The sequence below is a fragment of the Pelophylax lessonae genome, assembly GCF_965119305.1.
Source record: "Pelophylax lessonae genome assembly, chromosome: 5".
Classification (NCBI taxonomy): domain Eukaryota; kingdom Metazoa; phylum Chordata; class Amphibia; order Anura; family Ranidae; genus Pelophylax; species Pelophylax lessonae.
The window spans coordinates 218,741,933-218,761,901 of NC_138772.1; the positions used below are offsets into that span (position 1 = coordinate 218,741,933).

The 19,969-nt window shown below is 38.1% G+C and overlaps 1 protein-coding gene across 1 annotated transcript in view; it reads left to right on the plus strand.

Annotated features, from left to right (window-relative positions):
* COBL (cordon-bleu WH2 repeat protein) overlaps nt 1-19,969 on the plus strand; it is a 390,271-nt gene that overhangs the window by 164,210 nt on the left and 206,092 nt on the right. Inside the window, exon 7 of the mRNA XM_082258067.1 lies at nt 4,138-4,332. Within this exon, the coding sequence (XP_082114193.1) occupies nt 4,138-4,332 (195 nt within the window). The remainder of the gene's footprint in view (nt 1-4,137; nt 4,333-19,969) is intronic.

Here is a 19,969-nt window from a genome sequence, read left to right on the forward strand (position 1 = left end):
AGAGAATGATCTGTGCACCCAGTGGTGTTGCAGAAACTGTGTTATACTTGGGGGGATGCTGAACATGGACACCCTTGCCTCCATATTCAACAACAAACTGGGCAGGTTTTTATCCAGGTCCAAGGATCTGCTGATGAATGCAATGAATGCATTAGTTCCTCTGTTGCATTAGTACCACCTAATTAATGCCTGTCCTTGCTTTTGGGCTCATGCACCCTGACATTTGCAGGTGCAGATATCCTCCAGTGAAAAATTTGTGACATTTTCCCACATCTGGGGAGCCACAGGTGGAATGTTAAGTCGGACATAAAAGCGAATGCTGTATGCAATTGTACTCATGTAAATCCCTATGTTTGTTTGTGTCACCTGCTCATATGAGTATGATATGTTTTGCATTTGAGATACACATCATATGGGTATTACACAAGTACAAGTGCACATAGGCATTCACTTCTGTGGCATGCTGTATGTGCCACCTGCAGTTCTGCATCCCCAGTCACAGAAAACCACTGCAAATTTTACACTAGAGGACATTAAGCTTTTTTCTCGACTAATAGAAGCATGCTGTAAAAGTAAACAGACTGCTTCTGCAGGAGCGTAGTGACATCACAAGTGATCACTTTTATTTAGTATGGAGGCTAGAATAGAGCTGTTTTAGCTCTGTCCATCTTGTTCTGCAGGCACAAGTTTACTTCTATAATGATCTGATTGCACTCTGCTATAGAACACTGTCAGCAATGATCTACTTCTGCACAGTTGCCTAGGCAGGACGGGATATAATCTCCACTGATCAGATACAAACCCCTATGAAAAAATAATGTTTAAAAAAATTATAAATAAATAAATATACACCAGGAAATAAATTAGATTTCCTGTGCCATTATAAGCTGCAAAACTGTCAGGAGTGGTTTGCAACGCAATAGTAAAGCATATAAACCTGTTTCCAGTCAGTCTGTGCCACCCATGCTTGTTTCTATTTCAGAGTGAAAAAGATACTAATGCAGGTCTGCCCCTAATTAACAGACGTTTTAAGAAAGTTTTCCATATAGAAAACTGCTGCAGATTTTCGCTAGGTGTAACCTATCGTATGAGACATGAGCTGTCAATAGATAACTCACATCTTGCCTTCTGCTCATGCAGTGACTAGCCTACACGAGCAGAGCCTGCATGGTTACCTACACCCTTCCTCCCTCCTGCTCTAAGAGTGTTTGGCCAGCTTAAAGTGCTTGTAACGGCTTTCTTTGCATGAAGGTAAAAAACTTTCTGTGCGCAGTATCCCCCCTCAGCCCCCCTAATACTCACCTAAGCCCCATTTCAACCCAGCGATGTGCACAAGAGCAGAAGTTCTCCTGGGTTTCTCCCTCCTCATAGGCTGAGACACAGCAGAAGGAGCCATTGTCAACCACAGCCAGTGTGGAAGGAGCAGGAGCCGGGGCTGAGCCACACTCTTTGTGTCTTAGGCTGGCCATACATTTTCAATTTTCTTGTACAATTTTCCTTTAGATTTACCAAAAAACATAATATGAGGTCGAAACTAAACAACTTTAAATTGTATGCAACAAGGCAGGCCCTTGCACTACATAGTTTAAGGTAAATCTAAAAGAAAATTTGTACAAGAGAATTAAAAATGTATGGCCAGCCTTATGGACACAGAAAGGTGGGTCGGGAGTGAGCAGGCACAAGTCTCCCCATAGCAAGTGACTTGCTATGGGGGCACGTGGCAAGGGGTTGGAGCTAGGAGCACCTGCGGGGGACCCAAGAAGAGGCGGATCAGGGGTGCTGTGTGCAAAACCACTGCACAGAGCAGGTACGTATGACATGGTTGTTTTTTTTTTAAACAAAACATGAGCCTTTAATATCCTTTAAGTTTGGGGGGGGGGGGGATCTAAGAAACAAACAGAACAGTTTTAAAAAGTCCTGGAATAGAAAAAAATAAACATTCTTTAGTAAAGTAAAGGATTTGAGCAAAGAATGTGTATTGGGTATCATCCATGATATAACCAAAAAAGGGTTTACGGAGGTAACAGGCCTACTAGCCCAAGTTTATATTACAAATATTTTTTTCCAAGTACTTTTATGTAGAATATAATGCATGTCAGACACTGGTACTTTACGTCTGATTAATAAAATTGTTTAGTCATGTAGGGTTAGGATTAGGTTTATTTTATATATTTAACAGTTAGTTTTTTTACTTTAAATGTAGAAGGCTGAAATAGTTAATAGTCATATATTGCTTTTTGTGACAATGTCTTTCCAAAAAAAAGTTGATTCATTTAAAGCATTTATCATGATTTTAAAGTTACTTTGAAAGCAGCTCAAGAGCAATTGTCTAGTTGTGTGAGAATTTTCACCAGCACTTTACATACTTATTATTGTTTGGCTTAGTAACATACAGTATGTGCTTAGGTAAACACACTTATAAGAACAGAGCTTGACTGGTAAAACTGTCAAGCATTGTACTAGCTGGCCAAATAAATGGATGCATCGTATTGATGTAGGTACAATAATTAGCTATGCCATTTGTTTCATTTTTGTTTGGGCAGCACAGCAGTTCTTTAAAGTTGACCTAAGTTTAGAATCCAAGTGAATCAATAGGATACATGTCAAATATAACAATCACATAATTATTCAACCATTTGACCTCATAAAACAAACTTTAGCTAAACGTTTCCAGCTTTTTAACATTTTTATTTTGTTAAGGGTAAGGGCAAATCAGCAAATATTTATTATCACTATTACTGTGACCTTTGTCAGCAATGCTTGGATCCTTGATGACTAGTAGGCCACTGGCCTACACTTCTGCTTTGTTTTTTTGCTATACAGTATATGTGTCATGCAAACAATCCAAGGCCTAGGGACCAAAGAAATCAGCATTGACATTGCCATTGACATCTGAGGGTTTCTTTTGCTAGAGCCCATGAGACCTCTAGATTTCTAGCCATGCCATGTGATGTTTAAAAACATTCTATTTGTTTAAAGTTTATGTATTGACAAAACTTCATTTTTGGTTGTGGATAGAGTGGAAAATAGTTAAAATTCCTATGATTTTATTTTTTGCTTTGTGTGTCCCACTGGGGAACTTTCCCTTTCCTTGGAGACACAACAAGGAAATAAGATTGAAAATCACCAAGTGAGGGAGGGAAATCCCTTTCCTAGACAGTTGTTACCCGAACATCCGCCCCAATTGGACAATTTCTTCTTGCTCTGTTGACAACTCTTACATTTTGAAATTCCCCTTATTTTTTGTCTTGGTGACAGTTATCCCCAGAACATTTAGAGGGGTCACTATGGATACACAAACAGCAATGTAAAGCTAACAGGAGTCAAACCTGTCCATACAAAACTAAAACAAAAAAGTGTTTCCTTTACACACACTTTAGCTGAAGACCCACATCATTGCTTGGTGTACATTTACATCTGTTGCTCACTTGCATTACATCTAAATTTTGTTAGTTTTAGCGTAATATCATACAAGCTGAAAATAGTTTCCTACAATCTGAGTTCAAAATCTCAAAGTAAGCAAAAAGCCCCCTGATTTATTGTTTTCACATACTGGTGACGTTAAAGCTTAACAGGCTGCAAATGTGCAATTTGTGTTTTCACAAAATATTAAAAAATTAGGCAATTGTTTGTTTTATATAATACATACTGCAGATATCTCTAGCATGGTTAAAAATATTCTGCTGGTGCAGTTGCTCCAGAACTTAGTAAATGAGATAAAGCTTCCGTTTGCAAAAAAGTACCCAATCATGTTCAAGGAAAATAAAAAAAGAATGCATTTTTGCTTCCACGTGATTGGATGATGGAAGTCAGCATAGTTTTTGCTCATTTACTAATCTCTGGAGCAACTGCTCTTGCAGAGTACAACTGCACTTTTGAAAATATGGGCCTAGTGCATTATTTTAATTTACTTACTAGAATTGCTAGATTGCACAATAAAAGCTGACTTTGCACCAGTTTCTGATATCATCAACACCATTTCATAGTTGGCAGTTGAGTTGGCATAATTTTCTGTTTTTGGCATCAAATATGGCATATTTTACTATCCTTGACATCAATTAAGATCCAGATTTAATCTTTTGATGGAAACTTTTATAGGTACCTTACTAATCATGTTGTCCTTTATATATTTTGCAGGGCTTTTCAACTGCCCCAAGTTCCCCATCTGTAAATTCACGTTCTCTTGCTCTGGGGGCATCATTGTCACTGAGCAATATTTCTGGCATTGGTGATAGAACAGAGGTGAAGAAACGTAGAGCACCTCCACCTCCAAGACCAGCCCCTCCAATTAATGCTGCTGTAAAATCTCCTGAAGACAAGATAACAGAGCCGGTAAGCTGTTAAGCTATTGCTTAAAATTGTGTTGTATTGCTTTTAAATACTCTCCCATACAAAATAGTAATTGTATTAAAATATTGTAACTTTCTATCAAAAAGATCCATTTAGCCTTGAGCATTTTTGTGGGGTAAAATCGAGATTGTCAGTATCTATACTGCAACAATGGTATGTTAGGGTTATTGCCCTTAAAAAAAGTGTTTTTTTTCATGGTGCATTCGTAATCATCAGAGACTGGTTCAAGTTGCTGATTTATTATTACTCTGCCCAAAGATATGCATAGTATGTTACAACAGAGTTTTGTTCAACCTAATACACAGCAATTCTGTCAGCTTTGTTGCGTTGCACAGTGCAGAGCCTTTGCCTGGAGTTTTTGGTGTGTGTCATGTAAATTACCCTTAAAACAGAACTTCACCCAAAAGGGGACGTTCTGCTTTTCCGCCTCCTTCCCATTACTCTCTCACTTTTGGACACATTTTTTTTTTTGGGGGGGGGGGGAGGGGGATACCTAGCTTTGAAGTTCAGACCCCCCTTTTTGCCTCCTTTTTCTTTGTGTGCTACTATTTGTTTGTAGACAAATTAAATTGCTGTCTCCGATGAGACAAGGCTGATTAATCATAAAAAAAAAAAAAAAAAAATGTATCTGATTGTACAGAACAGCAGGCTATTTTGAAGTTGTACAGGTAAAGAAGGTAAATGCATCGCTTCTCATTTTTTTACACATTGCAAGATAATTAAGAGTAACAAAAAATCAGTGGTGTTACACAATTTTTTCCATCTGATTTATTTCTGAAACTTTCTTTATTTCTGCTTAGTCAGTGTGGCTCATGCCACTCCCAACAGTTTCTTGCGCCATTATAATGGGACAGAAAGCTCTGGTAATGCCTCAGAATTTCTTGGTTCACTTCATCCATTAACAGGAACATGCATGTTGAGGCTAAACTGTAAGGAGGAGGTGCTCTCCATTATGAGGGAAACAATAGAAATTGGACAAAGTTTTATCACCTGTTCATTTGTGTCCTTCCTAGAACATCTAATATTGTCTAAAGCTGCCAACAAACATATAAGAAAAAGGCTGGATCAGAGGATTGCCATCTCTTGTCTGAACAACTTTGTGTTCATATACGCTTACTTTTAAAATATAGGTGTTTAAATGTTTCATGTTTAATCTTGTTTCTGAGTGTTATCCTACACCCTCATTCTTTAGGAAGAATGGCCGAACTGTGAAATCCAACACACCTAACAACCCCTGCCTTATTACATTAATGGTGTCCATAGACGTTATATGACTCTCTCCCATTTTTGTAGTTTTTTAATGGTTCTTTTTAGGCAGGCACCACAACACAACTAGTTTGATAAAATGTACTATTTTATTGCTATAACAATTCAAAACTTTGTAAATAAAAAATAGCCTTTAGACTATTATTGTACACTATTAACATTGAGAGTTACCCACTGGTAACTTCTCACCAATCTTGCTCCTGAAGAAGTGGTGGCAACGTGAAACATGTTGACCCAGTATTTGAGGAGATGGTGATACTCTATGGAGTACTGCATTTGTTAGGCATCTATTCAATCTGATTAGAAGTTGGGTTTACCAATGGGTTTACCTCTCAATGTTAATAGGGTGCATTATTGGCTAATTGCTATTTTTTATTTACAATGTTTTTAATTGTTGTATTAATACAATGGAATATTTTATCTAATTAGTTGTTGTGGTGCTAATAAAGTCCGTGATCTTTGATTCTTACTGGTTCTAGTGACAGTCTAATGCCTATAGTATTTCCACAGACACTGCCATCTGAGGCTAATCGGTGTAATACCAATCACACATGTTAGGAATCCTTCCCTAGTTGCTATTGGTTTCCCACTGATAATTTAGTTTCTAAAGTATCTGTAATATAGCCCCCCACCCTTCTGCATAAGCCAAGCACACACAGTTGCTTGATGCCACTGTTCATGCTTAGAGAATGTTTAGAGATGCACTATCCAGCTCAGCCTAAGGGCAGTTGGATTGAGCCTGTTCATCCAACCTTGTTTCTAGTGTCTGTGATCAACAGTAAAGTCTATTTTTTAATTAAATAAATACTCCACATAATTTGATTCAGTTGTATGTCTATAGCCCTATGCTGTCTGTAAAATAGTTACTATACATGCCATATAAAGTGTGTGCATTTTATAGTTGCTATCAATCTTCAATGTTTGAGAAGTCTGAGTTTATGCAGCAACTAAATATCATCTAACAGGAGAAAGCATAAAGATGAAATCACGTCAAGTCCTTTATAATCTCCTGTAGACTTATGATACAACAGTATTTAGCATTTTCCCAAGATTGTCCACAGTCTAGGCCTGCTTCATCTGGAAGCATCCCTTTCATTCCTACCTCCTATAGGGCAATAAATACAATTGCCACAATTTTACTTTTACAACCTCAAAGAAAGATATAGAGCACTCACTCCATTTTCACGTGGAAATATTGCTTTCTGTGAAGTAGTTTAGACAAATTGGGATCCCATTCACACATGCTGGAAAGAGGGAATTTCAGAATAATATACAGTATTGATTGGCTAAGACTCTTTAATGACTGGCATGGTACCACTGGATTAGCGTAACCTCAATGCTGTGTCTATTTAAAAAGGGATAAAAGTCTTTACCATGTAACTACACACTGGTTTAACTTGCTTAGTTCAGGAGATACCGAAGAGTTTATTAAAAGAACACTTTTAATAAAGGGCCCTTTCACACGGGCGCTCCGTATGTCCGCAAATCATCCTATTTTTTGCTGATGATTTACGGACATAATGTATGTAAATGGCATGGCGGATGTCAGCGGATGACCATCCGCTGACATCCAATTTTCTTCCTTTCAGTTCTGTTCCATTTTTTGGAATGGAACAGAACCCTATTTTCCCTCCGTTAAAAAAACAGAAAGGAAGCAAAATCGGATGTCAGCGGTGTCATCCGCTGACATCTGCAAAGCCCATAGACTTACATTATGTCCGTATATCATCCGCAAACGGATGGGATGATATGCGGACATACGGAGTGAATGACAAAAGTGTTATCCGCTCTGTGAAAAACAAAAAAAAGGACCGGAGCGGAGCCAAAAAGATGAACAGCCGTGTGAAAGAGCCCATAGAAGAGTTTTTGCTAGAAAATAAAATTTTAAGCAATAGTCAACCCAGATTTATGAAATCGACGTTGGTAGAAATTCAGCTAAAGGAGTGTCTTTGGATATAGGATACTTGGATTTTGCCAAAGCGTTTAACACAGTTAAAAAAAAAAACAGATCCCAACTGATCTTTGCACAACACCAGCCGCTTGCAATGCCGATCTCTGCTAGAGATTAGATATGTCCCGAACTGTTCGCCGGCGAACAGTTCCCGGCGAACTTCGCATGTTCGCGTTCGCCTCGGCGGGCGAACCTATGCGATGTTCGGTCCGCCTCCTATACATCATCATTGAGCAAACTTTGACCCTGTACCTCACAGTCAGCAGACACATTCCAGCCAATCAGCATACCCTCCCTCCCAGACCCTCCCACCTCCTATAAAAAAGCAAGGGCAGCATCCATCTTAGATTCATTCTGAAGCTGCAGTGTTAGTTAGAGCAGGGAGAGGGCTGCTGTTGCTGCTGAATTGATAGGGAAATCATTAGCTAGGCCAGTGTTCTGTGTCCACTCCTGCTGTAAGGACAGCATCCTGACAGCACCCCAAAAAGCCCTTTTTAGGGCTGGTATATCAGTCTGCTTTTATTTATTTCTTTTCTATATATTTATCAGGCATTTTTGGAGGCAGGCATGACTTTTTTTGGATTAGTGTCGGGGGGGGGGGGTCTAAAAAGTGTACCTGTGAAGTTTCAGCTCTGTAGCATGTCCAGAACAAGAAAAGAAAGATCATATAGGTGTAAAAGGAGGGTTCCCACCATCCCTGCTCTACTGAAAAATGATATTTTTTTCTGGTTCTGGACAGGCTACAGAGCTGAAACTTCACAGGTACACTTTTTAGACCCCCCCCCCAGACACTAAATCACACAAAAAAGTTCTTAAAAATTGTAATTTTTGATAGAGAGCCAATTATTGGAAAAAAAAATGTCTTTGGATTTATTGTCTGGGGGGTCTAAAAAGTGTACCTGTGTAATTTTTCCAATAATTGTCTCTCTATCAAAAATGACAATTTTTAAGAACTTTTTTTGTGTGATTTGGTGTCTGGGGGGTCTAAAAGGTGTACCTGTGAAGTTTCAGCTCTGTAGCATGTCCAGAACCAGAAAAAAAAATTAGAATTAGGGTTAGGGCTAGGGTTAGGGTTATTTTTAGTGCTTAGGGTTAGAGGGTTAGGGTTAGAGGCGTAGGGGTAAGGTTACTAACTCTAACCCTAAGTATTTCACCATAACCCTAACCCTATCCCCTAACACTAAACATAACCCTAACCCTAACCCTTAAAGCCCAGTTCCTGTCCCATTTTGGTTGGTTCTGGTCTGTTTGCGGTTGTTTGCGGTGCGTTAAATGGGGAGTTTGGTCTGTCAGAGTTTGGTCTGTCACTGTGAAGCGGGCGTAACCCTTACACTACCTGATGGATACAACATCATACCTGATCGTATACACACACTGGATGTTTTAAAGCACGTTATTCCAAACAATTTAGGAATGTTAGGTGATTTATGCCCTTTATGGACTAAAACCAGACTCTGTGTCAACTACGTAATTTTCCATGGGAGTTTTGCCATGGATCCCCCTCCGGCATGCCACAGTCCAGACGTTAGTCCCCTTGAAACAACTTTTCCATTACTATTGTGGCCAGAAAGAGTCCCTGTGGGTTTTAAAATTCGCCTGCCTATTGAAGTCTATGGCGGTTCGCCCGGTTAGCGAACATTTGCGGAAGTTCGCGTTCGCCGTTTGCGAACATAAAATTTTATGTTCGCGACATCACTACTAGAGATGTCAAGACCTCCACAGATGGCAAGCTGACATTTCCTCCATTACATGTGAGTGCAATATTTATTCATTACCTAATAGCTGTCTCCAATTACTCTACACTCATATAGAGGCGCCCTCTGTTTTTTTCTGCTTTCATATATTAGGGTAAGTCAGGACCTACATAGGGAAGCTGCCTTGTCCCTCTGAATGTTGGTCTTTTGAACTGTTTATTCCCCTTTCATCCCTCACATCCACCCCGCTTTATTTCTGGTCTGGCTACATCAGCACCATCGTTTTTTCCTACTGAATTCTGTTTGGCACAGTTCCCCACACTGGCTAACGTGTAAGGTAAAGTCTACAGGCTTAGAAAATTAGATTTGTAAATGGATAGAAAAGTCAGCCACTCAAATTAATACTGCTGTAAAAACTCCAGAAGACAAGATAAGAGTCGGTAAGCTGTTGAGCAATTGCTTACATTTTTGTTGTAGCAAAGATTAGCTGAACTTAATTTATTCTCTTCAGTAGAGGCAATTAAGGGGGGATATGATCACCATGTGTAAATACATAAGTGGCCCATATAGTTAACTTGGTGCAGAGTTATGCACTTTCAGGTCTTTACAGAGGACACGGGGGCATTTATTACATCAAACGGAAAACAGATTTAAGTTTAACCTTCACATACAGAAAGGCTTCTTCACAGTAAGAGTAAGAGTAAGAGTAAGAGCTGTGAAAATGTGGTATAGACTCCCTCAAGAACTAGTTCTGGCCAGCTCCATAGATTGTTTTACAGATCACCAGGTGAAAACAGAGGGTAAAACGCCCAAAACAAAGAAAACGAATACAGCCATTACATCTAATGATTAGTAAGCTGCAAAAAATTAAATTTTTTTGTTTTGCATTTTATACCACTTTAAATGCCTATTAAAACCTTAATGTCAGGAAGGGAGCACCCTTTTCAGTTTTTATCCTATTGTTAATTGACATCTAATCATTCTAGTGTAACAGTTTTAATTTAATTATAAATATAAAATGAAGAACGGTGATATACTCGCGCCTAGGAATTTTTTTTTTTTTATATAGTATATTGGGAAGCAGCAAGTAATTCAAGAACACTACTATAGTAGTGATCTCATGGGTAAGTATTGGATATAGAAAAGACTGCGCTACCCTGGTAATATTCTGTGACAGTATAAAATAAAAGTGCAAGTGCAATCTTGTAAACAATGCTCATGTAATACCTTATTGCTGAATGTTCAAAATAATAAAGCAATAAATAATCAATAAATAATGACTGTGGGATACCGTGATGACTCTAAAAGTGCACGTGCTTGAGTGATAAATAAACTATATGAAATTGCTTTACATATAGATTTACCACACAAAAAATTACAATATATTAAATAAATATAATAAATATAATAAATATATGTGAAAGTCCAGTAAAAATGAGTCCATAAAGTGAATACAAAAAGTGAATACAAAATATTATGTGCAAAAACGTGCTCAGAGACTCTCAGTGCGAGGATAAAGTGCTGCGTGCCGGTGATCCTTGGGTTCTCACACTCTGTGCCCAGGGGTAAGGTAGCGCACTTACCGGAAGGTGTGGATTCCAATGGCGTACGCCAAAAGGAATCGAAAACGCTTTTGTCTGCTGCTCCTGTGTCTGGATAGGTGGGTGGACGATCTCCTTATGGATATGGATGAGCATTCAGCATGGAAGAAAGAAGGTAGAAGCTCCTCATAGTGTAAAAAGGTTTTTCCTTTTATTAAACTTCAACTTCATAAAATCACATCAATCTTCATATACAGCATCCAAAGAACAAATCCATAAAAAACCCCCGATCGGTACTGCAGACTTAAAAGCACTCCAAATGTGGTAAAAACACTCCAGATGTAAACGTAGGTGACACAGCAAGAAACAAACAAGGTCGACCCAAAATGACTGCAGTCATTGTGGATTTGTTCTTTGGATGCTGTATATGAAGATTGATGTGATTTTATGAAGTTGAAGTTTAATAAAAGGAAAAACCTTTTTACACTATGAGGAGCTATGAGGAGCTTCTACCTTCTTTCTTCCATGCTGAATGCTCATCCATATCCATAAGGAGATCGTCCACCCACCTATCCAGACACAGGAGCAGCAGACAAAAGCATTTTCGATTCCTTTTGGCGTACGCCATTGGAATCCACACCTTCCGGTAAGTGCGCTACCTTACCCCTGGGCACAGAGTGTGAGAACCCAAGGATCACCGGCACGCAGCACTTTATCCTCGCACTGAGAGTCTCTGAGCACGTTTTTGCACATACTATTTTGTATTCACTTTTTGTATTCACTTTATGGACTCATTTTTACTGGACTTTCACATATATTTATTATATTTATTATATTTATTTAATATATTGTAATTTTTTGTGTGGTAAATCTATATGTAAAGCAATTTCATATAGTTTATTTATAAATATAAAATCTATTTTTTTTTTTTATGTTTAAACCACAAATGGAGTATGTGCTTCATGGGTAAAGCTCCAATGTTGCATTAGTGTATAGCAAAGTGTTATTGTCTTACAGTTTAGGAAACACTAAGTGCCACATTTTAGCAGACAAAGCCATACTTTGAATTCCAGAACTTCCAGGTTGAATAACATTTTGTTCCTCAGAGAACTGAGGAATGTAAACGTTTGCATAAATAGTTAACAGTTATTTTTATTTACGTGACTGAACTTTCGTTTGGATTAAAGATATAATAGACACATTTATATTATTATAACACATATTTAGTGCTAGAATAAGGACTAGTAAAATACACCTTTATTAATTATTGCTGTTCACGAACAAACTAAGATAACATTAAAGTAGTAGTAGGCAGTTTTATTTTCCATTCTTCAATGCTGAACATTTTTGAACAGCGCAAATGTGTTTTAATTTTTAATTTATTTTTGTAGACATTTAAGCACAGGTTTTTCTTGCGCATAATTTGATGCATTTCATTTTGCCACCCATATTTTTGTAGCATTGGATTGTTTTGGTACAAAATAATTAACAATGGAGTATTTTCAGTGCTACTGTGATAGTTATTTCCATTATAGCATTTTGAAATTTATGGCTACGGGTTAGTTTGAATTTACCAATTACCTATGATGGTAAGGTTAAAGGTAGTTTAGAAGATTCAGGATATAATATAAACATAAAGAGGAATTCCATGTATGAATATTTTCTGCAAAGTTATATTCATCCAGCTTGGGGCAATGGAACTTTGCATATACCATTGCCCCTGGAAGCTGAAAATCACTGAAGTAGACACTGTTATTCCAGTGATTTCAACTTGCTTTTGGGTTTGATGATGAACAGCTAGTCTGCTGCATTCTTAACACAGGAGATCGGCCGCTCAGCACAGGCACTATTCAGAGAATGCTATGCATTTTGTGAATTAATGCAAAGTATTCTCTGAGTGGATGAGGTGGAGAGGCAGGGCAGTGGCGTCAGGCTTGATCCCAGGTAATGGTTACATATAGGGATAGGTTGTACTCTGGTGAAAATATCTAGATAGTAGATCAATGAGAGTTTGCAACCAGAGAAGCAAATTCTCTCCTTATTCACTATTTGCTGGTCTTTGTTCCCTCCATTATCTGTAATGGCAAATATGAAAATTGAAAGATCTAATAATCAGAGTTTTTAATCATTATAAATGAATTGTACTTAGATTAAATGAGTAGACTTCAATGAGACCTCTATTTGTAGCAGGAATATTTAATTCTGTTATGTGCTGATTGAAAATTGATGGCTTCCCCATTAGTGTTGTGCTACTCATGCATCACTTGAACATTCAGTTGTGAATCATATTTCTCATATGTTTAATTGGGAATAACTGAGATGATTCAATAGGCAAGTTCATTGAATTTGTGTTTAACACTTGTCTAGAGATGGCTCTGCTATGAGTTTGGACATTATCTTGCTAAAAAATAAAATTTTCAAATGTCTTTATGGATGGGTCAAAACCGTGTTTACCACTCTGTTGGTATACTCTCTGGTTCTAGTATCTTCAGTTAAAATTGCCCCACAAATTATTAGTACAGGAGTAAAAAAGTATGACTTTTTAAAAAGAATAAATAAGCAAGCAATTTTTGCTGCACGTGTCTAAGCATGGTATCAAAATAATTTTGACATAGCCTGAACAGAACTCATAGCTGCTCCTTATTTTTTGCCACTCTAGTGTCAGCTCACTTGTTCCTTACATCAGGTTTAATGTCAAGAGCTCATTACTGCATTGGAACAAATGCAATTTTGTTTAATTGACAGTAAATCAAAAAAAATATTTTATATAAAAATGTATTTAAAATAGATTTTCTTGTAAATCACAAATGGAGCATTTGCTAAATAAATTCACATTTATAGTCCTGAAAGTTTAAGACATGGGTGCTCAACATGTTGCCCTCCAGATGTTTCAGAACTACAAGTTCCATGATACATTGCAAGGCTGACAGTTACAATCATGACTCCCAAAGGCAGATGCATGATTGGACTTGCAGTTTCGCAACAACTGGAAGGCCACAGGTTGAGCACCCATGGTTTAAGGCCTCTTAACTCCTGTTTGAGCATCTCGCAGCTTGAAAAAGCTCAGTCCAGCTTTTTTTTTTCTAAGCTAAAATGCAGCCCATTAATTGTAATGTGCCTGTGCACACAGGCGCGTAAACAAGCGCTGTGCATTCTTCAGTAAGAACAAAATAGGAAAATCTGCATTTTTGGTCAGTAATTTAAGCCTCAATGCACGCAAATACGCACGAATACATGCAAATACACGCAAATACATACAAAGAAAAAATGTCTGGAAAAAGTAGATGCTCAAACAGGAGTATCGTGTGTAAGAGGCCTAAGGTGTTCAGAATGACCTTGAGCTTAAGGCAAGGAAAGTGAAAGAAGGTAACTAGCGCTGATGAATAAAAAAAAAAATAAACAATAAGCAAAAGTAGCAAATCGTTTTCATGGTATTTTGATTGATTTAAACATATGATACAAAAATGCAAAAACAAGGGAACCATCAGTGAAAAACACAGGTGACAAGAATAAGAATATCCAGAGATAAACGCAGCTTAAATTATATGCGACTTTTTCTATAAATGATAATCTTGACCCATGTCAAGCCATGTTATTTATCATTAAGGCCATTCTTAATATAAAAGGACCAACAAAAAGGCTCAGAAGGTGAAAATTGTAAAGACCAAAGTCAATCTTTTTAGCAAAAGGAAACATGTGAATACAGTTAAACATTCAGTTGCCAGTATCCCTGCATCAACTTATGTTTTTTGCATGTGGTTTTCCACAGAAACTAAGCTTTGCTTGTGCTTTTTAAAATCTTAGGTTCAGCTTGAATTGTTCAGGATTGGTATTGGCTTTCTAAAAAGACCAACTGCAATGACAGAAAAACTAGTGGGCAGAGTATGAGACAGGAAAGGGACATAATAGAGAAAGAGTAGGGGAAAGAAAGACTATACCGAAGGGGAAAGGGAGCCAATATGGAAGGAATACCATAGAAATACAGCAAGGAGCATCAGACCAAATTTGGATAAAAGATCATTTTAATTGATAAAAAGACATATAAAACCAGCCAACACGTTTTGGGGGCAATACCACTCCCCTTTTATTAGGGCTACAAGAATAAGCAAAAAACATAGGCATAATAGTGAAAAATTATGTAGGTGGAAGATGGAAAATGGTAGGAAAGACTCAGGGCTTCAATTACTGTCCAGTGTGCAGTGTACAGTATAGAAAAATATCTACACTGTTCTCAGAGAATAAGGATATCATCTTTTGATGTTTACCAATAGTGAAGCTACAACTTCCCAGGATCTGGAAAGCTATGACTGCAAGAACTATTTGGGCTAAAACAAATCAATTGAGCACATTTATTATTCTGTAAAAGTAGAACCTGAAAGCTTTGCCCAATCAGGGAGTAGAATGCATTGTGCAACACTCATTGCAGGGTGTTTGCCGGGGCAAACACTGGGCTACTACACTGCAAATTTGGGTGTTTGGCGAACGGCCGAATAGGCAAATGATCAGCCCAAACTCATGTTGGGGCCAAATCGTTTGCCCATCCCTATCTGTAACATCTGATACCCTATCAAAACAGCATTCCCTAACACAAGGCAGCACATTGGTCAAATTCTTATCTATGTGCCTGATGAACCTGAGACTCTGGGCTGTCCTTGATCTTTCTCCAACTCAGAGATATGGTATGCCATTCACAATCCAACAATTTTATGTGCTTGCACCTCTGGGGTACCTGCATTTAGATTGAGATTCAGAGAATGTATTTGCTAAACTGTGTTTTTTTGCAATACAGGAATTATAACTTTTAGCCCTTAAAATAACTTTATAATCTTCAAATTGTCTGCATAAACAACTAAAGGAAAATATTAGTGAAACCTGGGCATTGGTCAAATATCACAAATACTCCCTTTAACTGTAAATATGACTGTAAAGTCTCGTTTTTTTTTTTTTTCCTATAAAAGTAACAAACATGTTATACGTACCTGCTCAGTTGCAGTGGATTTGCAAAGGGCAGCCCAGGTCCTTCTCTTCTCGGGCCCCTCTTCTGTGATCCTGGCCCCTCCCTCCTGGTGAGTGCCCCCAGAAAGCAGCTTGCATTACCATAAATTCAGGCATGGTACCCTGCCCCAGCCACGCCCCTCTCTCTCCTGATTGGCTAGCTTATTTTGATTGACAGCAGCGCCAACCAATGGTGCCGCTGCTTTGTCTCTCAATCAGGAGGGGGAATCTTGGACAGCTGAGATACTCGTGGACATCACTGGACAGAGAGGGACCTCAGGTAAGTATTAGGAGGGCTGAGGGGGAGCTGCTGCACCCAGAAGGCTTTTTATCTTAATGCATAGAATGCATTAAGATAAAAAAAACCTTATGACTTTACAACTCCTTTAACAGAGGAGACATAGCTATGTAATAAATATAGAAGAATACAGATTCAGTATAAATACTAGGTTGCATTTTCTTTTCTTATGCCATGCTCACATAGACTGCAGAATTAACTTTTGCTTTATGGGAAGCAAAGCAAAATGCTTTTTTTTTTTTTATCTATGGGGAAGAACGTCAATTCCTTATTAGCGGGGCTTCCTTAAAAAGATAACGTGTTTGTTTGGGACATTTTACTGCTACTGTTGCTAACAGGAAAATCCTGAAAGAGAGCGACAAGTTTATATTTGTAGTGACGCATGAGAAAAGCCAGCTTTTCAGGGTCAGAAGGTTCTTAATTATTTTTTCCTTTTTTTTTTTTAAAGCAAACCACCAAACATTTGTAAGAACAGTTGCACTTTGTCCGTTTCAGCTCTGTGTATGTATAAATATTTGTGAATGAAAGTGTGCAATATGAAATATGTCTTCTTGTTCATGGCATTCAACTTTCAAGGTTGTACTAAATAGTTTTATAGATACCTAAGAAGAACGGATACTGGGAGTTATATCTATCAAATGGTACTACAGTGTGCTTATTGTGTAATCAACAGCTTGATAGTTTCCTTGGGAAACTAGTTTTCCTTCTACGGCAATTTTCATTCATCAGCCATAAATATGTTTTAGATTGCTTTTTTGTAAGGATTCCAAATCTTTGAGCGAAGTTTGTGTTTCTTTTTTGTCCCACAGAGCCTCTACAGTGAGAACCGAGCGATCAAACACCGCCGATCACTCAGGTTCTGACAGCTTCCCCCTGCCCCCTCCTCACTCACTGGAGGGCTGAGCTGTGGAGGGGCAGGGAGCAGCTGGCTCATGCTCTCAGTGGCTTGCTAAGAGGCTGAGTTGGGTATCGGTCCAGACACCTGGTGGATCCCGACTCCATGGTCATGATGACGCGGTGCCTGGACCGGCTTCTGTGACGTCAGCAGAGAGAGGACTTCAGCCTCCTCTCTGTGAAAACGGGTCACAGGAGTACATGACAAACTGCACTCCTGTGATCCATAGGAGATGTACAGCCAAATGAGCTTTGGCTGTACATCTCCTTTAAAATTTGAATCACTTAACCAATTTGGTTATTAGTGGTTATAATGATTATATACAAATTAGAATGTGTTATTACATTGGCTTTACCTAAAAATTGTGGATGGGGTGGGACATCTATATTTATCATCAAATCTTTACAATTCTAACAATTCTTAACATAGTTGACCTCTTTTTTTGAAAATGTTAGCTGCCTAACTATCATGCAGCCCTCTTGCTTTATTACTTTTAGTCACTAACCTGGCACAAGTATACAGATCAGGACTTTTTTTTACTTTCCTGTTCTACATACTCAGATAGCATTGGATGCACAACATATGTATTGTGGAATGCCGTTATAAAGGACATGGAACTGGGGGTAAACTTTCACCTTACCCCACAATTGCTTTGTATAGACAGCATACCTTGCACTGCACCTTAAACACCCATCACACTGCACTGTGCACTCAATTGAACACTTCACCAAATTTGAGCCCTCACTCTAAAACCCATTACAGCTTGCACACAGTATAGTGCATCCTAGTACACCAAGTACACTGGACCCCATTACATCCAGCACACTTCACCTCTTTATTGCCATTACATATCATACCCCATTACATATTTCACCTCAGTAGACCTGTAACTTGTGCCCAATACCATGTGCTTACTGCAGTATGCACACCATACCTACTAGACTACGTTTTGCACCCCATTAAACTCAGCCCATGGTACAATGCACCCCATTACATCCAGCAGAGTGCACTTTATTGTAGCCAGCCCAACCCATACCCTATTGGCTATCTTACACATATCCCTTTCCACAGATGATTGGACCATCCCTGGGCTAGGTAGTAGACAGACTTCATTAATTAATTAACTCTTTTAGGTAATATCAGATTTTTTTTTTTTTATTCTTTGCTCTTTTTTAAGTTTAGTTGCTCTTTGAAAGCAGTCTTTGGAGAACTAAGTTTAGGTGAATTGTACGGTGAGAATATGTACATTATTTCTGATCTTAGGTAAATTTTACAGTTAGAACATGAACAATTTTTGCACTTGAAAATACTTAAAGTGGAAGTAAACCCTCCTATCATTTTCAGCCAAGGAAGCTGCCATCTTGGACTCTGTTTATTCTTCAACTTTCATGATGCTGCACATGTGATCAGTTATGACACCAGCCATTGGATGATTTGACAGTTTGGCTGAGAGCACAACCAATGTGACAGTTAGCATTTCTAGGAGGCCGGAAATGTAACTGTTTTTTTAAACTGTTAAATCAATGGGTTTACTTCCACTTTAAGCATATGTTAAAGTGATTGCATTAAGATAAAAAACCTTCTGCATTTACAACTCCTTTATTCTTGTAGTTATTTCAGTAGCTCAAGTTTTCTTTCATTTTTTCCTGAGCTTTAGGTGTCTAGAGATGTCACTACATTCTCCCTTGCAGCCCAGATCATTCCCAGTACAGATATTTAAACTGCGATGAGATCAGTGGTATTGGCCACCATGATGTAAGCTCTTTTTATAGCCTCCTAATAGTATGATAAAGGATTACTGGAAGCATTGCCAACTTTTAAAAGTTAATTTAAATAAATCTTACCGTTATGTATCTTTTAATTGAATTGATCACTGACCTGCAGCAAATCCACAAGACTTTGTGAGACATTTACCATCTTCATAGATTATTATCCAATTAGACATGTATAAAACTAAACCAAAGTAGACAAGTGGTTAATTTGACCTGTCTGTGGCTAGCAGGCAGACATTACTGTAGCAGGAGACATTTGAGTGAAACAAAATGAAGTGTATTTCTTTTATAAGATGAATATATTACAACAGGTTAAAGTTTCTGAAGCTTAGCTTAGTAATTAAACAGAACACTTACTGTAAACACATAACATAAATTCTTTCAATGCGTTACGTATGTTCAAGCTGATGGGAAACAATGTACTTCTCTCACGTCATGATTTGTATTACACATTGTAAAGAGCATAGATTGCCTTCAGATATATCATATGCTGACAGCTAAAGGAGAGATCCCTATGTAGCACTACACCCAAAGGAACCGCTTGGTAATTTGGTTTCTCTGTTCTACACCTTGATTCCAAGAACAACCTCAGCCCCTTTGACACACCTGGTTGAATGAAAGTTCAGAATAGATATTTTTTACTCAGCAGTGAGCAGGAAAAAGGCATAGGACCGTTTCGTGTTAACCCGTTCGCTGCCAGGTCTGTATGGCATACGGACATACAACACTGCTTCCAGCTGGTCAGCTCTTTACGCTGTACCAACCTAAATTCCTCCTTCACTCTAAGCTCATGGTCACTTCAGTGACCATAAACTAATATCAGAAATGTTCAGCAGATTCTGATGAACAAAACAATAGCTCTGATTAGTGGCTAACAAGCCGCTGATCAGAGCTATCCACCTAAAATAAAAATAATAAGCATCGCTAAATCCTTATAGTGCAATTCTGAATAATCATATGGTAAATAGTGTGGCATGAAAACAACTAAACATGAAGTGAATAAATTATAAGCAACGTATATAATTGAAAAAAATTAATCCCAAGAAAATGATTTAATGAAATAGGTGCAAAATCCAGTGTTAGGTGAACATAACAAAGTTCTTTCAATGAAAAAGTCCTTTTCAATATTAAAGAAGAGTGTTCATAAAGTGCGAAAAAGTGTAAAAGTAACATTGATTGATGAAATCCACCACCAAACCCCAACACT